Source organism: Mandrillus leucophaeus, unplaced genomic scaffold (genome assembly GCF_000951045.1).
Source record: "Mandrillus leucophaeus isolate KB7577 unplaced genomic scaffold, Mleu.le_1.0 Scaffold59, whole genome shotgun sequence".
Classification (NCBI taxonomy): domain Eukaryota; kingdom Metazoa; phylum Chordata; class Mammalia; order Primates; family Cercopithecidae; genus Mandrillus; species Mandrillus leucophaeus.
This window is the reverse complement of record NW_012106363.1, coordinates 5,345,097-5,367,031: the sequence shown is the minus strand read 5'-3', so window position 1 is coordinate 5,367,031 and position 21,935 is coordinate 5,345,097. Positions and strand designations below refer to the sequence as shown.

The window sequence follows — 21,935 nt, the reverse complement described above, 5'->3', positions numbered from 1 at the left end:
ACTTCTCGGCGATTTTTACGATCTAACTTCGAGATAAAACCCCTATCCATTTGACATCTAAATGTCATAGCGACTTTTGGGATAGTTTGCTATCGACAAAGGGGGACAAAGTCAAGGGGTGAAGGGAAAGGAGGGCCAAGTAGAGCCTCCACGACCCTCGGCTGCCTCCTCACCAGCTCCCCCTCCCCCCAAGTCCAGTAAGAAGTTGGGCCAAGCTGGAAGGGATTGACCGGGTAAGTGTCCAGACTTGACTCTTGCGATCAGGGTGGAGGCTGACTTGGATGGAGGTGGACTGGGCCCTGGCCCTGGGCCAGGCTGAAGGGGGAACCAGGGGTCTTTCTGAAAGGACTCTAACTCCTAATCAAGAGGGAAGATCAGCTGGACCCTTGGAGAGAAGGAGCCCTTGATAAGGGTAGGGAAGGCTGAGGATGAGAGAAATCCTTTGAAATCCAACTGATTTTTTTTTTTTTTTTTTTTTTTTTTGGTTTAGTTGGTGGCAGAGCTGAATTGGGACTTGGAGTAGGAGACAGGGGACTGGGCAGGCCTCTACCACTCCCAAAAGGCTAGGAGCCTCCTGCTGAGGACTTAGGCCCAAATTACTTTCCCAGAAGAGTTTTCCAGAGGCTTCCTTGACCAGCTAATGGAAGACCAGGATGGAGTCTAGTTCAGCCTTTCCCCTGCCCCAGCCCCACATGGGGTTTCTGGGCCTTGGAGTTCCCCAGGCACAAAGGTCTGTTCTCTAGCCCAGGTACTGTTGACCAAGCCAGGGACTTACATGGCTGAGAAGAGCTGTTGGGGAGCAGCCTACTTTTTCTTCCCTGCACCCCAGATCTATTGAGAATGGTGCAGGGTGTGCCTGGGATGGAAGAGGCAGACACCTCGGAGAAAAGACAAGTGGAAGGGCAATGGAGTGGGGGAAACATTTATTTGACTTCCAGGAAAGCTACAAACAAATACCAAAAGCGAATCACTGAGACAGGCCCCGCAAAGACAGATTTCACACGTAGCACAGCATCCACTCGCTCACTACAAATGGTCTTGGAAGCAAAATGGGTAAGGGAGAGATGGGTCTGACCCAGACTATCCCCATATTTACAAGCTTTGGGCCCTCTAGCCAGACCCATAGATTCACAGAGAAATACACAAGACATTTTGCACTGAGGATCATTTTTGTTTCCGTATACTCCCAGACCAGGCCTTGCGGGGCCTACTCAGGCAGCAGGAACTTAAATCTCACTATCTTCTTTCTTTCTTCTCAATATCATCCCTTTGGTCCTCCCTAGCCCCTTCCCACCCTAGGACCAAGCCCCTAGGAGACTTGGGCCTGGGGAGTGGAGAGAGAGGAGGAGGAGAATGAAAAGAGACTCCATCTCCGAGGCCAGCTCAGCTTGGCCCCACTGCGGCACTACCCCACCTCAACTGCTGCCCCTTACAGAAGTTTCCAGCTGAAACTCAAAATACAGCGATCATCTTTTTATAAATAAGTTAGAACACAGATGGGGAGGGGAGAGTTCACATTAAACATGCGAATTTCTTTTTTTTTTTTTTTTTTTTTTCCTGGGGGAAGGACTGCAATCACAGACACAAACATTCAGAAACGCTGGCGGATTTGGGGCAAGCAGAAGGGAGTTGGGAGCATGGAAGGAAAATAATAATAATTATTATTATTAACAATAATAACAAGATAACCAGTCCAGGAGAGAGGGCGCCACAGGAAGACCTAAGACCAAACGAAATATCGTAACACAAGGCCGGGGCGAGGCAGGCTTGTGGGAACCGGTCCCCAGCGGGCGGCGGCAGCGCGGGGAGGATTGGAGGGGCCAGGGCTGGGGGTGGCATGGGCTCTTGGGCCGCTGGGCTCCTCTGGGCGGGCTCAGGGCTGGAAGGCGCTGCCGGCTGTAGCCAGGCTCATACTTTTCAGTTTGTTGTCCTTCTTCCACTTCATGCGCCGGTTCTGGAACCAGATCTTGATCTGGCGCTCGGACAGGCAGAGTGCGTGGGCGATCTCGATGCGCCGTCGCCGGGTCAGGTAGCGGTTGAAGTGGAACTCCTTTTCCAGCTCCAGGGTCTGGTAGCGGGTATACGCGGTCCGGGCCCTTTTCCCGTCCGGCCCGGTCATATCTGGAGCAGACAGAGGAAAGCCGCAAGGCAACGTTATTCCGGTTAAGGGAGGGGGCACTGGGTGGGAGGGGGCGGGGGAGCAGGACCCAGGCGTCCGGGCACCCAGCTCACCACAGCTCCAATCTTCTCTACTCCAGATGCCCACATTCAAGCTCGATTTCTGCACCCCTTTCTCCTGCATCCCCCACTTCTGCCGGCAGCTAGTGCGCCCGGCTTTGTCTTTTGCTCGCTCCTAGTGCCTCACCCTTGGCTGGGCTCAGGCGGCCGCTCGCCCCGGGAGGGAGGAGAGCGGTTGCACTTTTGCCCTGGAAAGCTCCTTTTACTGCTCACCCCTTCTTTGCTAGCGGTAGTCTCAAAATTTCAGGGGTAAGCAGGACCCTTCCCCACATTACATGAACCCCATCCTTTATTCTAAAGCTGGTACAGCTGCGCTAATAAAAACCTAAGCCGAAGCTGAAACAAATTATTAAAAATACCCCCCTCTAATAGAGAGACCCTGTTTGGCTCTGTCTACCAAGCTATGAGGCCCCTCTTAGAGACTTCTCCCCCTTGGAAAAATGAATCTATATTTAGGGTAAAGCCAAGCTCTCCTTGTTCCCTCCATCCCACCCCAAAACGCAGAGAAGGAAAGCTGAGAATACAAAAAAGAGAGAGAATTACCATGGCTGATGTGAAGCTTCCTCATCCAGGGGAATATCTGCGGAGTCTGCCCCTCGGGCGCGGCTGTGGAGGTGGCCATGGGCTCTGGCTGCGCCCGAGCTAGGCTGGGGCTGCTTAGCTGGCTCGCCGCTTCCTCAGGCTCCGAGGACGCACTGGCCTCGTCTATTTCGGTGAAATTGGCGCTGGAACTGGCTGGGGTCGCCTGGTCGGAGGGGGACGAAGCAGAGGGCTTGGCGCCGTGGCTGTCGCCGTTGGTGCAGGGCAGGGACTCGGGCGAGGACAGGGAGCAGCTCGAAGCCGCTTGCCTGAAGCGGGGCTCCTGGGCGGGCGCGGGGAACGCGCGCGAGCTCTCGCCCACCGCCCCAAAGTGGCTGGAGGAGGCCGAGGAGCGGTTGACGCTGAGGTCCATCCCATTGTAATTGTAGCCGTAAGAGCCGGTGTGCATGGCAGCGGGATCCCTGTAAGAGCCGCTCAGAGAGCTGCCACTGCCATAATTTAGCAACTGATAGTCCGGGCCATTTGGATAACGCCCCGAGAAGGAGTTTACAAAGTACGAGCTCATTTGGGTGATTTTGGAGGGCTTGATTTGTGGATCGTGGTCGTTATAACCCTGTGCTTCACGATTTATGATGTATTAATGAATTATAGCGATGCACTGTACTTCGTTTTGCTATGTATGCGGCCAAATATGGGGGGGGTTGGAAGGGGGGTGGGGGGGCGTTAGGGAATCACGTGCTTTTGTTGACCAGTCGTAAATTCTCGCTGATGACCTCAAGAGGTAATTCATGCTCTATGGTTACAAATAATGACGATCCGAGAATCGTTAGGGCCGATTCAATGCGAGCCTCCGAGAGAGGGGGAAAAAGGAGAAGGGGGAGAAACAGGGAGAAGGTTGGCGTTGGCCTCTGAGCAGAGCGCGCCACCTCCCGGCGATCGATGGGAGCGCGGGCGGGAGACCGCCATGGCGGCAGCGGCTGCCTTCCTGCCGGCTCCCTGCAGCCGCCGGGAGAGAAAGAAACCCGGCCAAGGCTCAGCCACAGGGTTGAGCCTTTTCGAGCAGGGGTTGGGCTTTTTACCCACTTTCTTGTGGGTGGGGTTAGCCTCTCTATTTGGTTCCTTCTCCCTACATCATCATTGTCGTTATTATTTTAACTTTGGATGAGAAGATCAAAGATTGAGTTGCTTTTCCCTTTCTCGGGCTTTGCAAGTCTCCGAGTTGGAGGCGGAAATGGGGGAAGAGTTGGAAGTTGTGTGTGAAGAACAATTATTGCAACGGGTTTTCCCCGGGAGCTTAGCCCTGCCTGCATGCTGGTGGGGCTGCTGTTGCCGGTCCACAGCGCCCAGGCCGAGCCGGCAGGACTGGGCGGGAGGCTTGAAAAACAAGCAGGAGAAGCGTTCACTTCTCCTGGGCCAGTTGGAAGTTCGAAATCCCCTTCCTGACCTCCTTGGTGGTCCTTAACCCAGGCGTGGGAAGTGACAGAGCAGGACAGGGACCCCAGAAGCCGAACACAGCTGGGGCTAAGTGGCCTAGTTGCCGAAAAGACCGCAGCGGCCACCGCGTCTGCTGCTTGGGTTTGAGTAGTAACATGTGTCTGAGAGTTTGTAAAGCAGAGCCCCTTCCCCTCGTCCTACGCTATTGCATTCGGAGGCCCCACTCCAGGCCCCTCACTCGCAGCTGAGCAGTTTGAGAATTTGCCTGGTGTCAGCCGCCTTCCCGGAAAAGGGGTTCCAAGGACCCGCATGCTTTGCTGAGCACCCTGGGCGGCCAGAGACCGCCCGCAGCTGGTCCCCTATTAGAAGGGGATTATTTTCTTTAAAAATAATAAAGGAAGCCAGAGGGCGGAGGAATAAAGGAAAACAGTGGCCGCAACTTGCCCTCTGGGTGCCGGTGCAAGCAGAGAGAGAATGGGCCATTCCCGGTTGAGAGGATGACACTAAATGCCCCATCACCTGGCCTCCTGCCCTGGGGTCTCCAAGGAGCAAGGGAAAGTTGTGCCCTTCGGCCTGTGCCTGGCTGGTGGCTTTACATTCCCCTGCTTGGGGCTGATCTCCTACTTGAGGCTGACCTCCTATTTGAGGTGGGAAGGGGCACCTGGAGCCTTCAGCTACAGGGCGAGAGATACCCAGTGGCCCCGTTTTTTAGTCTCCGGAGCCACAGGCCAGGAGCGGAGGGCCAAGGCTGTCGAAAAAACCTGGCCATGTGGACGGGCCAAAGGCCAGGGGTCTCTGCGAAGGTGAGCACAGAAAAGTGCTGCAGAGGCCCCCAGACTCGATGGCTCCGTCTCCGCAAGAGAGCTTTAGGGGCCTCAGTGGCTCCCTTAGTGCTGTGGACACAGGAGGAGAGGCTAGAGAATGAGAGGGAAACAGCCCCTCTCCATCCCCCAAGTCTGCACAGGGAGAGGCGGCTGTGAGCCTCAGCACCAGGGAAACGCAGCGCTGGGGCCTGGGCAGGACTGATCGCTCCAGCCTTTATCTCAGCTGTAACTTCCCAGTCGTACAGGGCTCGCTTCAGCGGGCCAGGGCTCTCGCTTTTGCTGAAGAATTCTGGCTCAAGACAGATGGAGAGGCTGGGGGTTGAGGGGAGAGTGAAAAACGGCAGGGGAGGATCGGAGGTGACCCAGCGTCGAGTTTTCACATCTTTATTATTGTTATTATTATTATTATCATCATCATCGAAGTATTTCACGTCCCGAGCTAAGACAAGACTACAAACACAACACATAGAAAATTAATAAAATAGAACTTTGTTTTCTTCTGAGGCTCCTCTTCTTACTTCTAGGTAGTATGTGCTCCTTCCAGTGGCTTTGGGGAGGGGGTGGGAGAGACGACAGGTCTGGGATCAGGGAGTCTTCAAGGCCTCCGCTGAGGGGACAGCGAATCTACCATTGAACCGTGCATGGGGGACATGGACGAAATGAGACGCGACAGGGACAAGAGCATTTTGCTCTGCTTCCAGGAAACATCAAGTGAGTCCGATCCTCAGTTCTCACCAGGAAGCCTGATCAGGCTGAGGCGAGTTCCTCGGGAAGGAAGGGCGCGCGGGGTGCTGGGTGGGCTCGAGTAGTGAGGCCTCAGAGCACCCACCGGGAGCTGTGCGGGCGGGGGCGTCCAGGAGAGAGCTGGGCCTCGCCTGTCGTGCGCTGGAGAGCAGGTCTCCTGGCTCCCCCACCCGAGAGCCTTCCTTCCCGGGTCTCTCCGACCCCCTCGGCTCCCCACAGGCCTTTCCCCTCGCGTCCTCCCTCCCTTTCCAGCACCTTCACTCGGCCGGTTTTTCTTCCTCCTCCTCGGCACTGAGCTGAGACGCGCTGAGCAGTTTGCTCTCCTTTTTCCACTTCATGCGTCGGTTCTGGAACCATATCTTGATCTGCCGCTCAGTCAGGCACAGGGCGTGCGCGATCTCGATGCGCCGCCGCCGCGTCAGGTAGCGATTGTAGTGAAACTCCTTCTCCAGCTCCAGCGTCTGGTAACGCGTGTATGTCTGGCGGCCTCGCCGGCCACTGGGCCCAAAGGAGGAACCTGTTACGCAGAGTGAAGATGCTGAGGCCTGGGGTCACCGGGCCCAGGGCCCCCTCCCCCAGTCGACCCTCGAACACAGACTCCAGCCAGTACAGGGACACCCTCCACTCTGCCGGTTCCCTTCCCCCCTTTCGCACTCCTCCAGCGCCCCCTCCAGATTCCCTCCTGGTCTCCTAGGCCTGGGCCGTCAGTCTAGATGGGGGAGGGGAGGAGCAGTTTGAACGCCCACCTGAGCCTGGGGGGAGGGGCTGGTCAGGTGTGTCTCTTCCTAGTTGCATCTTGTCTTTCCCTCGCTTTCCATCCATCTTTCTCCCCAACCCCCATTCCGCCAACCCAGTGATAAATCCAGGCCCTTAATCCGTAATGACGTAGATCGATCCATAGTCCACATTAACGGCTCCTCACTTTCGAGTCCGGCTAATGGACATCAGTTGGGACTTAAGGCCAACAAATAATCCAACCTGAGACCCCGCGCCTGTTTCTTCCTCTCTCGCTCCGCCTGCTCCCTCTCTCTTCCTTCCCCTTATTCCTCCTCCCTCCTCTGATTACCACTCCTTTCCTGGTGCCTCATCTTGCCCCAGCCCCCCACCCTCAGGGAAACACAGTCCCAGTCAGACTCAACTCTTCCTCTTCAGCGTCACCTCCTACCCCCTTGCATGACGCACTCCGTTTTTAATGGAGCCGTCTTTGGTTGGGGAACCCTACCAGGGCTGGGAGAGGGGGGCTGGGGGCGCAAAGTAAAGCCAAGCCCGTGATTGCGGGCCCCTGCTCCCTTTCCTGTCCTGGAACCCCGGCTCTGGCCAGGGGCCCCAGGAGAGCACACTCGCTCCTCATTACTCCCAGTGCGGCTGAGACTTTGCAAACTTTGTAACTCCTGCCTAATAGGAGACACAGCGAGAGATCCCGGGCAGGCACCCAATCTTCTTCTATCTTCTAACTGAGATGCCCACCCAGCACCCTGTGGGAGATCGGGGCAGGGGGCGCTCACTAGTTCTGTGTCCCGGGGTGGGGGCCCAGGGGAGTCAGGGCTACGGCGACGGGAAGTCTCACTCACTGTTGCACGAATTCATCCGCTGCATCCACGGATAGACCGGAGTGGAGCACTTCTGCTCTTCTGTCTCGCCGAACACGCTCTTGTCCTGCGCGCAGTCCGACTTCCGCGGCTCGGGGTGGAACGGGGGCGGCTCTTCGGCGCCCGAGAGTGCGCAGGCCGACTCCTTCTCGCGGTAGAAGGCCGGCGCCGGCCCGTAGTCGCAGGGCGCCGCTCGGCCGTAGCCACCGCCCGCCGGCGGGTAATAGGAGGAAGTGGCAAAGCCCTTGTCCTGGCCCGGCCCTGGCCCATAGGGCGCGGGGTAATGCCTCAGCGGGTCCGCATAGCCCGACGAGTAGAGCGGTAGCTGGCCCAGGAAGGACTCCTGCCCGCTTGCCAGAGTGACGGGGAAGGTGGAGTTCACGAAATAGGAACTCATTGGGAGGGGAGGCGCGCGCGGCCGCTGCTGCTCCGCCGGGTTTATGATTTGTTGTGTTTTATAGTCCGAGCGCCGCGCCTATTAGTAGTATATCCGAGATTGGGTTTTAGCTGAGGGGGGATGGCGAGGTGCCAGTGAGGGCCAGAAGGAAATACAACCATCTGATCCAACACTGACCAATGGCAGAGGCAGGAATTGTCAAATAGCACCCAGGAGGAGCGCAGCCCGCACGAGGGACCCGCGCACAAACCTATCAACCTTTTTTTTCCTCCTTCTCCTTCGCCTTTCTCTCTCTCTCTCCCCAACAACACAGCGCGTCCTGTTCCACCTACGTAGGATCTGTGAAACAGGCTCTGTGCCTTTGAGGGAGGAGGGAGCGTTTAGATTGAGACCACCCCACTCCTGGGTGATTAAATAAATATATCTCTCCCCCACCCCACGCAGGATTGGAAAAAGTTAATTGTATTTTCAGAAAAGTTAACCCCTGCGTTGCTTGGGCCCCTTCTCTCCAGGGAGGGGTGGGTACATGTCTCGGAATCTCCTTGAGAGAGAACTAAAGAAGAAGATTTGTTTCTAGGGTTTTGTGTCGGTAGAAGGTGAGAAGAGTTCTCCGCTAAGACAAGCAAAGAAGAAACACCCTCCTCCCCAGGTTTTGAACATCGTTCTTCCTGTTTATCAGATCTGATCTCTCTCCTCTAAGCCTCGGGTTATTGTTCCTGCTTCTCCACAACCCTTCTGTTCTGAGGGGGCAGGCCAGATCCCACTGCCTAAAAGACCCAGAAGAGGAGGAGCTGGCAGGAGGGACTGAGCCCAAGCTTCCCCTTCTGGCTCTGTGGCTAGACTAGGAGCTTCTTGGAAGGTGGCGATGGGGGCGGCTACCCAAAACATTCTGCCTGGTTCTTGTATGCAGCTTCTCACTCTTGGCAGGGGAAGGGGCACTGGGGAAAGCGACTAACCCTCTCCTCACTTGGCGATATGGAGTGAAGGAGTGAGGGGTATCCCTCAGCCTAGGCGGCTTTATTTGTCTGATCTCTATCCTGCCTGCAACCCTCACACCGGTACCCTCTGCAATCCCAAAAGACTTAAGAATAGCCTGGGCTATAGGATTTTCAGGAATCAAGTATGTCCCTATAAATCTGGGCACAAGGAAGAAATCATTCTTCTTCCAGTTGTGGGCTTCAAACCCTCCTGATAGTTGAGGCAGTCAGAGACCACTGGGAAGAAAGGCACCCTCACTCTTCTTCCAAGTCTCTGTAGGAGCTGCCAGTTCTTTTTGAAATTAATTTTTTCCCAAGACTTGGTTTTTGCTTTAGTTTGATAGGGAGAGAAGGGCATTTGCGTTCTCTTGGGGACTCAGCAGGCAGCTTCCAGCCATCAGCCAGCATTCCCTCTCCCTTCTGTCTGTGTCTCAGCATCGCTACAATTCCCTCCCACACCCCATGTTCATATCAACAGCTTTGCTGCCTTACAAATTTGGGTGTGTGAGAGAATGTATATCTCTGGCTCTTTCATCCAAGGAAAATGAGCATTGAGCCCAGGCTGGGAGACAGGGCCACAGAGCATTTCCAACATTCTAACATGCATACACAGGCCACATAGTGAAGGGTGACAACCTTCACACCTGGGGACAAGAGGGGCCAGGGCATGGAACAAAGTCAGATGTCAGGCCAGGCTGACCATCCTCTGCCTTGTCCTTCCTTTGAGCTCCTTTTTCTGGCCAAGTTCTCCACACTGAAGATGGAACAAGACACTAGGGAAGGTGGTAGAGGACTGAGCTTAGATGACCAAGGGTGGGAACTTATTTGGTTGCAACATGGTCTCCAAGGCTCTCTGAACTCAGGGCAACTTCTAGGCTGTACCTTAATGGCAAAATGGCCATCCCTGGATGTCCCTCCAATCACTTCCTAACCTGACTCTATGGGAGTTTTTGATAAGCATTTAAGAAAACAAATTTAAACCCCCTGATCATGAAGAAGGATAAATATTCCAAACCTAGCTACGGTTGGGCTCGCTTCTAGAGAGGACTAGGGGCCATTTGAACAGGGGGGAAAAAAGTGGGAGAGAGGGCTTGCATGCACCTCCCTCCCTGCTGCTGAGGCTGAGCCCTGGGCCCCAGCCTTCCGTGCCTCCTCCCGGCCCAACAATGTCCCCATCCTAGCACTAAATAGTGTGATTTTCTCAGTGGAGTCTGAACAAAATAAGATCTGGTGAGGAAGGGAGCATTTCCCTGTGTCAGAAGCAGGAAGATAATTGCCCTATCTTTAGAATCACAGCCCCCAAATTTACCTCACCTCTGCAGGTTGCTTGTCTGGAGATGGAGCCACTACGGGCAGGGCCTGGGCGCCTGGAGTCGGGCATGAAAGGAAATAGCGCCTCATCGCTCTTATCTAAGCCCAGAGGTATTTATGAGCGTTTATTCGTCTGATCCGTTTGTTTGGGAAAAAGAGCAGGCGGGCAGGGCGGGCCAGAGAGCGACTCCTTTCTGGAGCCAGATCCCTACGAATCTGTCTGTGGTTCGGTCCACCGCCCTCTGTCTGTCTCCATGGGGGAATATGTAAATACACAGCCGGCTCAGCCATCCACCAGTCTGGGGTGTCTCTCCCTGCCTCAACGAGGAAGTGTGTGTGCAGAGAGATGGATAGAAGCGTGTACCAATTCTTGAGTACATAACAGAGGGATTGCACAGATACCCCACAGGCAGGATTTATAATTGTAATTTTCTATGCTGTGAGTCTGCAGTCCTGTGGGCAAGCTAACACATTCCAGCTCCCAGGAAAATGTTTCCTAAGTTGTGTTCAGTTCAGGAGAAAAATTCTTGATAGGTAACCTCAGGAGGGATATTTGCCTCTATGTGTACGTGTGTGTGTGTGTGTGTGTGTGTGTGGTGTGTGGGGGGGTGCTGAGACATTGTCCAGGCTTCTGATTTCCTCTAAGCTATAAGGCCCTCTCCCTCAGCTCTTTGGGGGTGATGAGCACCTTCCCCCACGACTCCCAACTTTGGCTGGGGTGGGGTGGAATGAAAATAATTCAACTCAATTCTCACCCTGGACTCTGTTTCTCTGGGTTTGGGGAACATAAATAAATGTTCCCAGGGGTACTGAGTGATCACTCCCATAGGTTGAGGAAGGCTCTTTAGATGAGACACTTTGCCCTAAAATTGGTCTGTCCAAATCAAAGTACAAAGACTTCATTTTCATTATGCAAATGAGCGGCATCCTCTTTGATCTTTAGGGGGAGTGAGCAGTAGCGCTGAGCTCATTCTCCCGGTTTCCTACCCGCACCCAGGGCGCAACCTAAAGGCCCTGAAGTGTTTCAGTACCATGTACCAGCTTGACTTCTCTACATGTCTTTTGGATTGTCCAAAAGTAAAACAATATCCGAGGGGCCAAGGACCTTCTAGGGCTGGCTCCGTGGGGGCCTCCTATAGAGCACCTCGCTGAGCCGGGCCATATAGCCACCAGAAAGTCACTCTCGCTGCAGAAAAGCTGAAAAGAGCTGCTCCAGAGGCGCCAAAAGCGGGTGGGGGCCGCAGCCACAGTGTTTGTCCCCAGCACCACCGGGCACCTTAACCTCATCAGCTCCTCTAGCCCTGGGCCAGACTCTGAGAACACCTTGATCTGACTGGCACCGCAGGCAATTTCCTGGAACCCCACCCCCACCCAGGAATGGGACCACAGCACCTTTAAAGGAACTGCCAGAGCTTCCTCCTACGGCTTGAAAGCCCAAGCTAATCAGTAACCCGTGAGACAGGGGCCAATATTCAAACGCTGCAGCAGAGGCGCATAGCCTAGCCCTGGCCACCCCGTCTTGGGAAGGTGGTCGAGTTAAGCTGGTGTGAAGGGTCCAACAGGAAGAAATTACGACGGTGTGGTTCCTTAATGATTTGGCCCCAGTCCACTACCAAATTTTTCCCAAATCATATTTAGGTCGACTTCGCTTGAAAAGATCGAGAATGGGGGAGGGGATTGACACTCACTTGCAGACATCAACAGTTTCCAGAAAACTCCGTTCAATTCCTTCACCACGAACCCACCAACCAAGGAACTGGCGAGACCCACCAGCCAACCAGGAGAACACAGACCCGGTTTGTCTTTTGACAACCGAGTGGAACTGCCGGGGCCGGCGCCTGCCCTGCGGGTCCCCTCCCTTGGCAGGGAAGAAAACCAAATAAACCTTGAACAGCCTTGGCTTCGGGTGTCTCAAGCTGCCTCATCCTCTCCCGCGCCTTGGTGGGGTGGGGGTGGGGTGGGGATGGCGGTGGGGGTCTTGTCCCTGATCCCTCTACTCTTTGATTCAAGGCCCCTGCCCGCTGGAAGCAGAATTAGACATTCTAAAATATGCCCTAGAGGAAGCCGCTTCCCCTGCCAGCCGCCAGGTTTGGGGCTGGGATGGGCGGAGACTGGGGGAGTGGGAAATTGGGGGTGATGGGTGGAGGAGAGACTTCTCTAACCCACACCGGGGAACCAAGATCCAGCTGAGAGCGTCGGCATGGGCCCGAAATCCCCCGAATCCTGTGGACCCTGCGCGACCGGGTCTCCAGGCGTCGGGGGCACCGCTGGACAGTGTCGCGGGGCTTGCGGCGCCTAAGCCGCTTGTCTCCGAACGGACGGTAGATGGCAGCAAACCGCATAATTTGGGTCACAGCGCACTGTCTAAGGGAGGATTTATAACCCTCCAAGACTACAGGAGAAAAAGACCTTTAGTATGGGTGGGTTTGGGAAATTTTTCCCTTGAGAATAGGCCCCGAATGCCGTGGGTGCTGGCGGAGAACTCTCGCTACGAAGCCCAGCGGTCCCTCCGGGCTCTCAGGCTGGGCCTGAACCTAGGGCATCTACCTGGGGCCACAGAGCTGCCTCTTTCGTGCCACAAGTGGCCGCGTCGTCCCTCTCCTAGCTTAGGACTGGGATAATAAATATATCCCCACTTCCAAAACGCCCTAGCCCCTATAACTCCGGGGCAACCAGAGGCCCGAGGCTGAAAGCCCTGCATCTGGTCTTAAGAAAGAGAAAAGCAATTACATGTTCATGCACACCTAACTAAAAATCACAATCTCTCCTGCCCTGCACAGCCAACATCACTTATCTCTTGGCTGGAAGCTTCCCCAGAAATTCCCTTACCTCATTTTAAAGTATTTGCCTCAAGGCTGGCACCTACTTCCACCCCACCAGCCACTTTAGGAATCTCTGTCTCCTGCCCAATGGTTCTCTGCCCTCCCCACCCTCTAGAAGGCCTGACTGAGTGATAAAATTGGACACCCGAGGGACGGGACTGTCTGAGCTCAGTGCCAGTTAGCTTTTCAGTTTAGACGCCGCTAGGTCCCATAATCGGATTTTCTTTTTATTTTCTTCTTTCATTTCTTTCTTTTTTATTTTTATTTACAAGCCTAAAACAAAAATGCACTTAACGGCTTCTTCACAATCACCACGTCTGGACCCAGGAAAGTTTGAAATGTTATCATATCAGACATACACATGGCAATTTTTTCCTCCATCGAAATCCACACATCCCATACCAATACAACGCAAGTAATAGAATCAATATCGTGCAGAAACCAACAGCTGTAACCTACCGCATTAAAACCACAAAACTGTCTCCCTGCAGAGCGAGGCTCCCTCCTGCGGGAGTGGCGAGATACTTGGGCATTCTCGGGCAGGCTTCCTGGTGGGTGTGTGTGGGGGGGTCTCTCTCGTTTTTGGTGTCTCCACCCACAGCCCTTTAATTTCAAAAATGTCTCCGAAGGGAGATAGTGAACATTTCTCTGTGAATTGTCTTTTCTGTGTTTCTCTAGCCGTTTCCTCTCCCTCGCCGGCCTCGGCGGAGATTCCAGGCCCTATAGAGACCAGGACGTCCCTTAACGCCACCACCCCACATGCCAATGCTTCTGGGAACCCAGCGATATCCGCACCAGGCAAGATAACTGCGCGGAGGCAATAGCCAGAGGCCGGGACAAGGGAGGGATGGCAGGAGGGGGAGGGGGCAAGCCCACGGGGGCCATAACGACTGGCTTCTTTAGGTGCCACTGAAGTCCAGATACCCCCCCATCCTCTTTTTCGCTGCCCCCTTGCTTGAGTCTGTCCTCCAAGCTTAAGAAGGCGACTTAGAGCTGATCTCCTGGCCCTCTTTTGATTCCTCTTCCCGCTTTTCCTGCCTTGGCTCCCCCTCCAGGAAGCAGCCACCCCTCTCTCCACCACCGAATTTCCTGGGAAGCTTTTCCCTGCAGCGCCCAGAGATGGGGTTCAGCCCCGTCTTGGAGCGGGGGAGGAGGGAGAAAAACCCAAGCCCCACCCCCCCACACACAAAAGCGATGCAAAAGAACAAGAAAATTGTAGAATCTCCCTTACCTTTGCAGACCTTGGGATTTTTTTTCCCCTCCGGATTGAAAGGAATGGGTAGGGAGGAAAGAAGGAGTATTCAGTTTCTTCTTCAGCTTCCAGATAATATTGTCCCAACGTGAGAGCCGTTGCTTCCCCTTCTCTGACTTGGGAGAGAGGGTGTTTCATTTTTCTGACATTTGCATAGAAAACGGAGTAAGTTCTGGCTTTGAAAAATAGTATCGGGCTGCGGTCCTGGGCAGATTGTCCATTTACCTTCCATGGTGACTAAAATCCCAGATCAGTGAGAAAATTAACTTAGGAATCAAAATTATTTTTGGTGCTCTCTTTGTGTAATTCCCACCCCTCCTTCTCTCCCTCTCCCTCTTGCGCGCTCTCTCTCTCTTTTCTCCTCACCCCCCTCTCTCGTCCTCTCTCTCTTTTGCTGTATCGAGCTGATACTGAAGTATAAAAATATCAAGAGGCTGGAGCCCTGAAGGACGACAGTGCTCCGACCTAGGTGTGGTGTCCAAAAGAATGCTGCATTATAACCACCAGGGAAATGATAAAAAGTTCATGTTCACGATCGCCCGGCCACATGACCGGCGCCGGCCAATCGCTGGATTCAACCACTCATAAACTTCTATCACAAAGTTGTAAATTTTCATAAAACAACAAGGAATTTATTGCATTTCTTCATGGCTGCTCCACCAGCAACCCTTTTCTCGGTCGCCATCTTCTTTTCTTCTCCTTCTCTCTTTTTGGGGAAACCCCAGTCTGAGAAGGGGTGAGATTTGGGGGGGCAGGGAATCAGAGTGGAGAAGCCATAACCGTACAGCTGGGAAGGGGGTTCTTTTCCGAACCTCCCTATTTTCCACAGAAGCTCTGCTCCCTCTTCGAGTAAAAGTCTACCCCAAATCCTCTGCATAGGGACTGTTCTGAGACAATTTTGGGGTGAGGCAGGAGCAGGAGCCGGTGCCTAGAGTAGACACCTTCATAAGGGCAAAATGAAAGCTTCAGTGTCCCCTTTCCCCCTCTGAACTGGCCCCCTCATTGCTAGCCCTGTAGATGGCAGGACCCCCACCTGTGAGGTTTGCGGCATTGCAGGCATGGGGGCCTTAAATCCCCTAGGGCTTAGTGTTTGCCCCAGAAGGAGAAGTGGCCTGGATGGGGGCCAAGGCAGATAGTCAGATTCTCGCCTCCGCAACCCAGAAACTGGGGGAGGGTAAACCCGGATCCTGGCTTCTCCCGCCCAAATGCAGCCAAGTCCAGGTTCCCTTTGACAGCCCATGCGCTCTCCAGGGCGTTACGTGGTCATTAATGGGGGAAACCGCAGGTTTAGAAGCATTTTACATACAAATTCAAATTAAACAGATTATCCTAAAACCAACTCCCCTCCCTTTTTCTGTCCAAAGTCTGTTTAAATTTAAACAATCCAGGGTTTATAATCGAATAAATGCTAAAAATCATTTCAGCGGGTCTAGCTGCATAGACACCATCCTCTAAGTTTTGGTCCTGCAATCAGCGGGTGTTTGGAAGCAAAAAACAAAATAAAAATTCAGCCCGAGTTTCTCAGGTCTCCTGAAATAACCCCGTCTTTCAAGTTGACCTACCAATGCCCAAATTGAGGAAACGAAATAACCTCTCCCCACATATTTTTCCCCCTCTCTCTATGTGCTGCGGATATGGTTCCAGGCTGCTAGCGGCGGCTCAGAGAGCGGGCGGAGAGGCGCGGAGGAAGCCCCGGGCGTGGCGCGGCCAGGCTCCGAGAGCGGCCGGGATGCGGCCACATCAGCCTGGTAAACTCGCACTGCTCAGGATCTTGCTACCGGACTCATTCCCTTCCCCACCCCCCATTTTAAAGTTTTATTTCGGTCGTCTGTGTCAATTTAGAACGAGATAAATTAAGACAAAGGAAAGTAAAATAAATCGAAATAAAATAAAAGAATAGCTCTTGCCGAAAATGTTTGCCGTGCAAGCAAGAAGCTGTGAGCGCCCTAGCTGGAGGCTGCTCTGCACCGACTGAGAGGCCTCTACTCCAGGGCCTGGCCTCTACCCAACGCCACCCAAGAAGCCAGAGTGGATTTGGGTGTTCGTTTTCCCTTTCTTTCCACTATTCCTTCATATGGGGCCTAGCAGCTTGGATTTCAGCTCCGCTTTTGTGCCTGGGCTGCAGCCCAGATCCAGATCCTGCAGCTTGGTTTCCAGGCCTGAATGAGGAAGCGGGTTTGTGAAATTGTGAGGTTTTTGTTTTGTTGTTTTGTGAGCGTGTGTGACTAAGCATGTGGGCTCCTGAATGCGTTTACTTGGGGGCAAATGTGAATCTGTGTTTATAAGCCAATGTGTGAATGTACGTTGGTATCAATGTGTCTGCGATTGTGAATGTTTACTGGTGAGCGTGTGGGAACATGAATGCGTATGTTCTGGGCGTGGATTTGGTGTTATGTGAATGCCTGTATGTTTATTTGTTAACATATGGATAGGAGTGTTTGTGACTGTGACAGTGTGTATCTGATGTCAGCCTGTAACACATGTGACAGTGCATCATATAAGTCAATATGTGTAAAAGCGTGTAAAGGGAATGCATGAGTGCAATATCGGGGTTCACTAGTTGGCAGCCCCCCAGAGCAGGAGGCACCACCAAGAAAAAGAACAAACTCAGCACAGAAATGAACCTGCATCAGAAGTCAGAGCCAAGGGGCTCTGGGAAGCTTACTCATCGCTAACGCTGAGCCCCTTCCCAGCTTTAGGAAGACACAGAAAATAAGGCATCTGTTTATTTTTAATTGGGTTTTATTTTTCCATCCTTTAGATACACATAGAATGTAAAAGGGAGCACAGGGCCGGGGGATGGGGAGCAAGGAGCAGCAGCCAGGCGCTTGGGGAACACGCGAGTGGTAGGTTTTGGGGCTCCCTAAGGCCCCTCGGTGCCACTACTGGGAAGGCGGAGGCTCAGGAGGGCAGGCAACCACAAGGTTAGTCCAGACCCACAGTCCACAATGACAGCATTAAAGAGGGCTTACAAAACAGCAACATTTTACAAAGACCTTACAATAGCAACATAGAAAAGGGGAGGTAAATTCCAGAAAGCTACAGAACAGGTAGATAATGTCCTTCTCATATTGTACAAAAAAACCAAACCTGACAGACTTTCCTATAGGTAGTATTTTTTCAGTGTTGAAAAACCAAAATTTCACCTTTCTCCTTTTTAAAATGTTTTTTAACTCCTTTCATTTAAATAGTTTTTTTTTTTTTTTAACTTCCCTATTTGATTTGAGTTTCCTGATTCAGCTCCCAGAGCTGGGCTTCTATTCCTCTCCTTTTCTCATGTCTCTTCCTCTGCCCTTTCTCCGTCCCTCACTCTTCCTCTTCCTCCTCTGCTTCAGCCTTGTCCTGGCTGGTGGTCCCGGGACCAGCGGTCTTGTTCTCCTTTTTCCACTTCATGCGCCGGTTCTGAAACCAAATCTTGATCTGTCTTTCCGTGAGGCAGAGCGCGTGCGCGATCTCGATGCGCCGCCGCCGAGTCAGGTAGCGATTGTAGTGAAATTCTTTCTCCAGCTCCAGGGTCTGGTAGCGGGTGTAGGTCTGGCGGCCTCGTTTGCGGTCAGTTCCTGTGCACAGCATTTAGAGGAAAATCAGTGAGTAAAATCAGTGAGTACAGAAAACGCCAAGATAGTGCCCACCTCTCTTTTAGACCCTGTATGTGATTTGAAGTCGATGGGTGAAGAAGCCCATTTTCCCACTAAACCAAATTCTGGCTTTCCATACCCCAACCCTTACTCCAGCTGCAGTTTCCCCTAATTGCAGAATTTTCTACAGGCTTCTCAAGGCAAACATTCCCATTTTCCATCCAAGAAGTCTTTTTCAGCCTGGAGCTTCTGAACCCAGGAAAGTAACCTGCTGGCTCTTAAACAGCTCTGCTCCTAGGGGGTGCAAGTGGGATGAGGGGAGGTTAAATTTCCTTTCACTCTCTGGGATCAAGGACCCTAAACCCCCTCTTTTGAATGCTGATCTGATGGTCTTTCAAGTAGAGACCAACAGAAACCATGCAAGTGACCCTGGAGTGGGGTGCCAGGCCTGGCTTGAGAGCATTTCCCAAGAAGAAAAGGAGACAAAGGGGCCCCAAAGGCCCAGTCTCCCCAACTCATCCCCAGCATGTTGTGGAATGAGAAGGTAAGAATTTGCAGATTTCCTTGGAGCAAACAGTTGGTCTGACAGCAGTGACCCTCTGATGATTCTTTTCCAGTGAGTGGCTAAGCTTCAGCCAGGGCCAGGCTTGCCTGCTTGCCTAGACAGCCCAGCTCTTTAAAGCAATCTTTGGGCCTCCAGGAAGGCACAGGGGAAGAGGAGAGACAGTAGCCTGGGATAGGATGGAACATGGAGTATCTGGGTGGTGGGGCTGAAGGATAGAGGGGAACTTCTGCCTTAGGCCCAGAACCCTGAGGAGACTGAGAGAGGTGCTGATGTCAGCCCTCCTGGGAAGGAGTCAGGGGAGGAGGGGCTAGGGGCCCTAGTTTCAAGTCAGATAAAAGCCAAGCTGAAATGCTTACGAGCAGAAAAAGTGGGGCTTTGATAAATCAACTGGAAAGGCAGTTAAACTATGGAGCAGGTAAAGGAGTCTATAACCACCAATACTGATAGTGTGAGAGCCGGGCTCCTTCTGGCCCCTGATCATCACTGGGTTGTGTGCCTCTGACCATGAGTCTTGGGTCTTCTGGACTTTGGGGCTACCTCCCACGTTCATCTGCTTTGAAACAGTGCAGAAAAGGATGTCTGGGTCAGACTTGGCAGGGACTCCATGGAACCTCAGCCTCTTGGGGTTCCTGTAGCAGCTGGCTGGGTGAACTGCACTCCCTAAGTTTTTATTTGGCTCCAGGGAGTCCTAGCCCCTCCCCCAAGAAGAGAGCCACTTATCTGGATTGACACCTCCAAACTTGGCCAGTTCTTTAGGGGTTCCTAGGAGCCCTAGGAAGAGCACCTGAGGAAACCAGCTGCACTCCCATGAAGCCTCTGCCCCTTTCTAGCTCTCCTGTTCCACTCCCCCACCCAAGTTCACTGGGATCAGGAGGCTCATCTCCCTCGGCCTCAGTCCCCTCCCTCCACCTGCCTCTCTAGCTCTGTGTCCCTGGCTGGGTCCTTTTCTCCTCCCGCCAGGCCTCTAGAGCCCACCTCTAATTGTCCTGATGGGAATAATGGGGGAGCGGGGTTGGCTGGAAAGGAAGGGGGAGGGGAGAATTGCTTAGCGCTATGGCCCCCTCCCCCATACCTTATCCGAGCTGGGGCAGTGGGACACACCCAGGGCTGAGATCCTTAGCTGGGAAGGGGGGAGAAGGGGGGAGACCCTAATAGCTATTCTCTGCAAACACCGGCCTTCCTCCGCAAGACAAACGGCCTCGTCTCTAGCCCGTGCCGGCGCTGCTGATAAATATTTAAAGCTAAAAGGCCGAGAGGAAGGGTGGGGGCGGGCTGGGGGCTCGAAGCGCCGTGGTGTCGGCGAAGAGAGATCCGCCGGGAAGCAGAGCAAGCCTGAGAGCACCGAGCAAATATGGGGGCGGGGACGGCCTGCTGGGTCGCGGCCCAGTGGGTGCAGCCCTCCAGGCCGACCTCCGGCTGGAGAGCACTCTGGACGCGGAAAGGGGCGCCCTGCCGGGAAGGGGGCGCCTTCCGGGTAATGTGCCCCGGCCCCTGGGGCTCGGGACAGCTCGGTGCGCGGCGTTACCTGAGCTTCGCATCCAGGGGTAGATCCGGAAGTTACTCTCGGCCGCCAGGTCCGAGTCCCTCTGCTCCTTGGCGCCCGCCGCCTTGGCGGAGTCGCCGGGACACACCCCGGAGAGGTTCTGCTCAAAGGGCGCGCAGTGCATGTTGAAGGAACTCGGCTCGAGCCCGTAGCCGGCCGCGTAGACGCCGGCCGCGCTCTGGCCCGCCATGCCCCCCCCGCCGGGGTACAAGCCCTGCATCGAGGCGGCGAAGGAAGCGCCCGAACCCGCTCCATAGCCCGGGCGCTGGGGGTTGGAAGCAAACGCACAAGAAGTTTGTTCGGGGAAGGCTCCGGTAGCGAAAACCGAACTTGAGGCTGGATATTTAGAAAATAAAGCATTCGCATAATACAATGAACTCATAATTTGGCCGGATGATTTGTAGGCAGGGACGTTTTAGTGTCGGTTTTACGAGATTCCTTGATATATTACAGAATTAGAGTCCAGATTTACACCAAAAAGGACCCCCTTTTTCCTCTCCGGACCACGTGACCCCCGCCCACGTGACGTCCCCTCCGCCAATGGCCGGCCCGCCTCCCCACGGCTCCCGGTAATACGGAAAAAATTGTGTGGCGTTGGATTTATAAAATATGATCAATAATGAATGGGATAGCCGAACCCTGTGGATTGGGGCTAGGGGCTCAAGGGCCGCTGCCGACTCCCGCGGGCTGGAGGCAGCTTGCAGGCGAGATTTGGGGAAGAAGAGATTGAGTGGAAGGGAAAATAACCTCGGGGCGATCCGTGTTGTCACCCTCCCCCCACCCATCCTCTTCAGCCCGTTACCGAGCGAGAGACAAATGCAGGGATTGAATGCATGCAACTGGGTGGGTGGGTGCTTGGGGCAGGTCTGCTCTTTATTAATCAGGGCCAATTGTGCACGGCAAGGCCTTTTGGGGAAGTTGGTCCGGTTCTCCCAAGACGAGGAATGAGGCGAGCCTGGCTCACGGCTCTGTCTCTCTTGGTGCCCCAGATATGCGGGCGCAGATGGAGCAAGGCTTCCTAGGTGCTCCTAGGGCACAGGATCCAGCCCACCGGCCTTGAACGCTGCAGTTTCTGGTGGCAAAAAAAAAAAAAAAAAAGGTTTGAAAGTAAAAGAAAGAAAGGGGTTGGGTGGGTGGGGAGAGAAAGGAAGGGTGGAGGGTAGTCCGGGCGCGCTGCTCTCCCGGTTCCCGGAGGCGGATGCCTCAGTGGAGCGTGACTACCAGAGAAGCAGAGGCAGCCAAGGAAGGAAGGCAGCCAGCCACGGCCTCAGAACAGAGAGAAGGTGGCCAAGTCCCAGAGAGGGAGAGGCAGGGAAGAGCGGTCTCCCTTCTTCTGCTCCCCCAACAACAAGAATCCAAGAGGAAAAAAAAGTATGCTCAGCAGGCCTGCACTCCTCCTTTATGCCTGCCACCCTCCCACCTCCCCCCCCCACCCCCGAAACACACACACTCGGGAGGACACACAGCAAAACAAAGAGGGAGGTGGCGGGGGACACAGCCACCAGCCCAGCCGCAAGTCTCCAGCGTGGCCTGGGCGCCCTGGTCTCCCGGGCAGGGCAGCCTCGGAACGCGAGAGGAGGGGGTTTCTCTTGGCTCCCCTCCCTCGTTTTTCTCTCCTCCAATCAGGCGCAGCCGCCTCCTTCACCCCCAGCGCCCCTGGGCCGAAGGACTCGCACCACCTGCCTCCAGCCCCCGCCCCCTCCTCTCTGCGGCCTAGCCTCAGCAGGCGCAGGAGCCCTGTGACAGGCTCCCCACAGGTTCTGCAAGGCACCCGGGAGCAAATGAGGAGCTCTGGCCGGGCCAGTCTCGGGTTCTCGCTTGTAAACTTTATTGTAACTCTTCCGCCCTTTTCAGGCGCAGACAACAGAACAAAGTATAGAGGAACAACAAAATATATAATTAGCCCTCCCTCCCCCCCATAAAGCAATTCACGGATACAGGATACATTCTCTTCACAGTAAACCTAAGAACACTTGTAACAATTGCCCACAGCGCGCATGCTAACTAAAGTAACCTCTTTTGAGAAACACTTAAGACAAAATTGTCAAACCAAAGGGGGTGGGTGGAGAGGAAAAGAGAGAAGCCAGAGAGAAAGCCAGCGAGCTGGGGGGTGCAGCGAGG

The 21,935-nt window shown here is 54.0% G+C and overlaps 3 protein-coding genes and 1 long non-coding RNA gene across 6 annotated transcripts; 1 reads left to right on the top strand and 3 right to left on the bottom strand.

The window, feature by feature from the left end:
- The first annotated feature begins 9 nt into the window (after positions 1-9).
- On the top strand, positions 10-11,959 carry LOC105553306. 2 transcript variants are annotated; one of them, XR_001008131.1, is made up of 4 exons: positions 10-233; positions 10,066-10,167; positions 11,048-11,285; positions 11,693-11,959. It is a non-coding gene; the product is annotated as an uncharacterized LOC105553306 (long non-coding RNA). The 2 variants fall into 2 exon arrangements; XR_001008132.1 differs by lacking the exons at positions 10-233; positions 11,048-11,285 and adding an exon at positions 5,582-5,747 and having other exon boundaries at positions 10,066-10,165.
- On the bottom strand, positions 907-3,639 carry HOXB5 (homeobox B5). The gene is made up of 2 exons (XM_011999337.1): positions 2,782-3,639; positions 907-2,121 (listed from the first exon to the last, which is right to left on the bottom strand). Exons 1-2 carry the CDS (start codon positions 3,341-3,343, stop codon positions 1,874-1,876), a joined length of 810 nt encoding a protein of 269 aa, XP_011854727.1. The 5' UTR covers positions 3,344-3,639; the 3' UTR covers positions 907-1,873.
- On the bottom strand, positions 5,391-14,625 carry HOXB6 (homeobox B6). 2 transcript variants are annotated; one of them, XM_011999339.1, is made up of 4 exons: positions 14,495-14,599; positions 14,108-14,244; positions 7,352-7,844; positions 5,391-6,297 (listed from the first exon to the last, which is right to left on the bottom strand). In XM_011999339.1, the coding sequence occupies exons 3-4, from the start codon at positions 7,764-7,766 to the stop codon at positions 6,038-6,040; spliced, it is 675 nt and encodes a 224-aa protein (XP_011854729.1). In that variant the 5' UTR covers positions 7,767-7,844; positions 14,108-14,244; positions 14,495-14,599; the 3' UTR covers positions 5,391-6,037. The 2 variants fall into 2 exon arrangements, with proteins under 2 accessions (XP_011854729.1, XP_011854728.1); XM_011999338.1 differs by having other exon boundaries at positions 7,352-7,876; positions 14,108-14,625.
- A 2,227-nt stretch (positions 14,626-16,852) lies between these two features.
- HOXB7 (homeobox B7) lies at positions 16,853-20,305 on the bottom strand. The gene is made up of 2 exons (XM_011999334.1): positions 19,797-20,305; positions 16,853-17,688 (listed from the first exon to the last, which is right to left on the bottom strand). Exons 1-2 carry the CDS (start codon positions 20,194-20,196, stop codon positions 17,435-17,437), a joined length of 654 nt encoding a protein of 217 aa, XP_011854724.1. The 5' UTR covers positions 20,197-20,305; the 3' UTR covers positions 16,853-17,434.
- Positions 20,306-21,935: the final 1,630 nt, after the last annotated feature.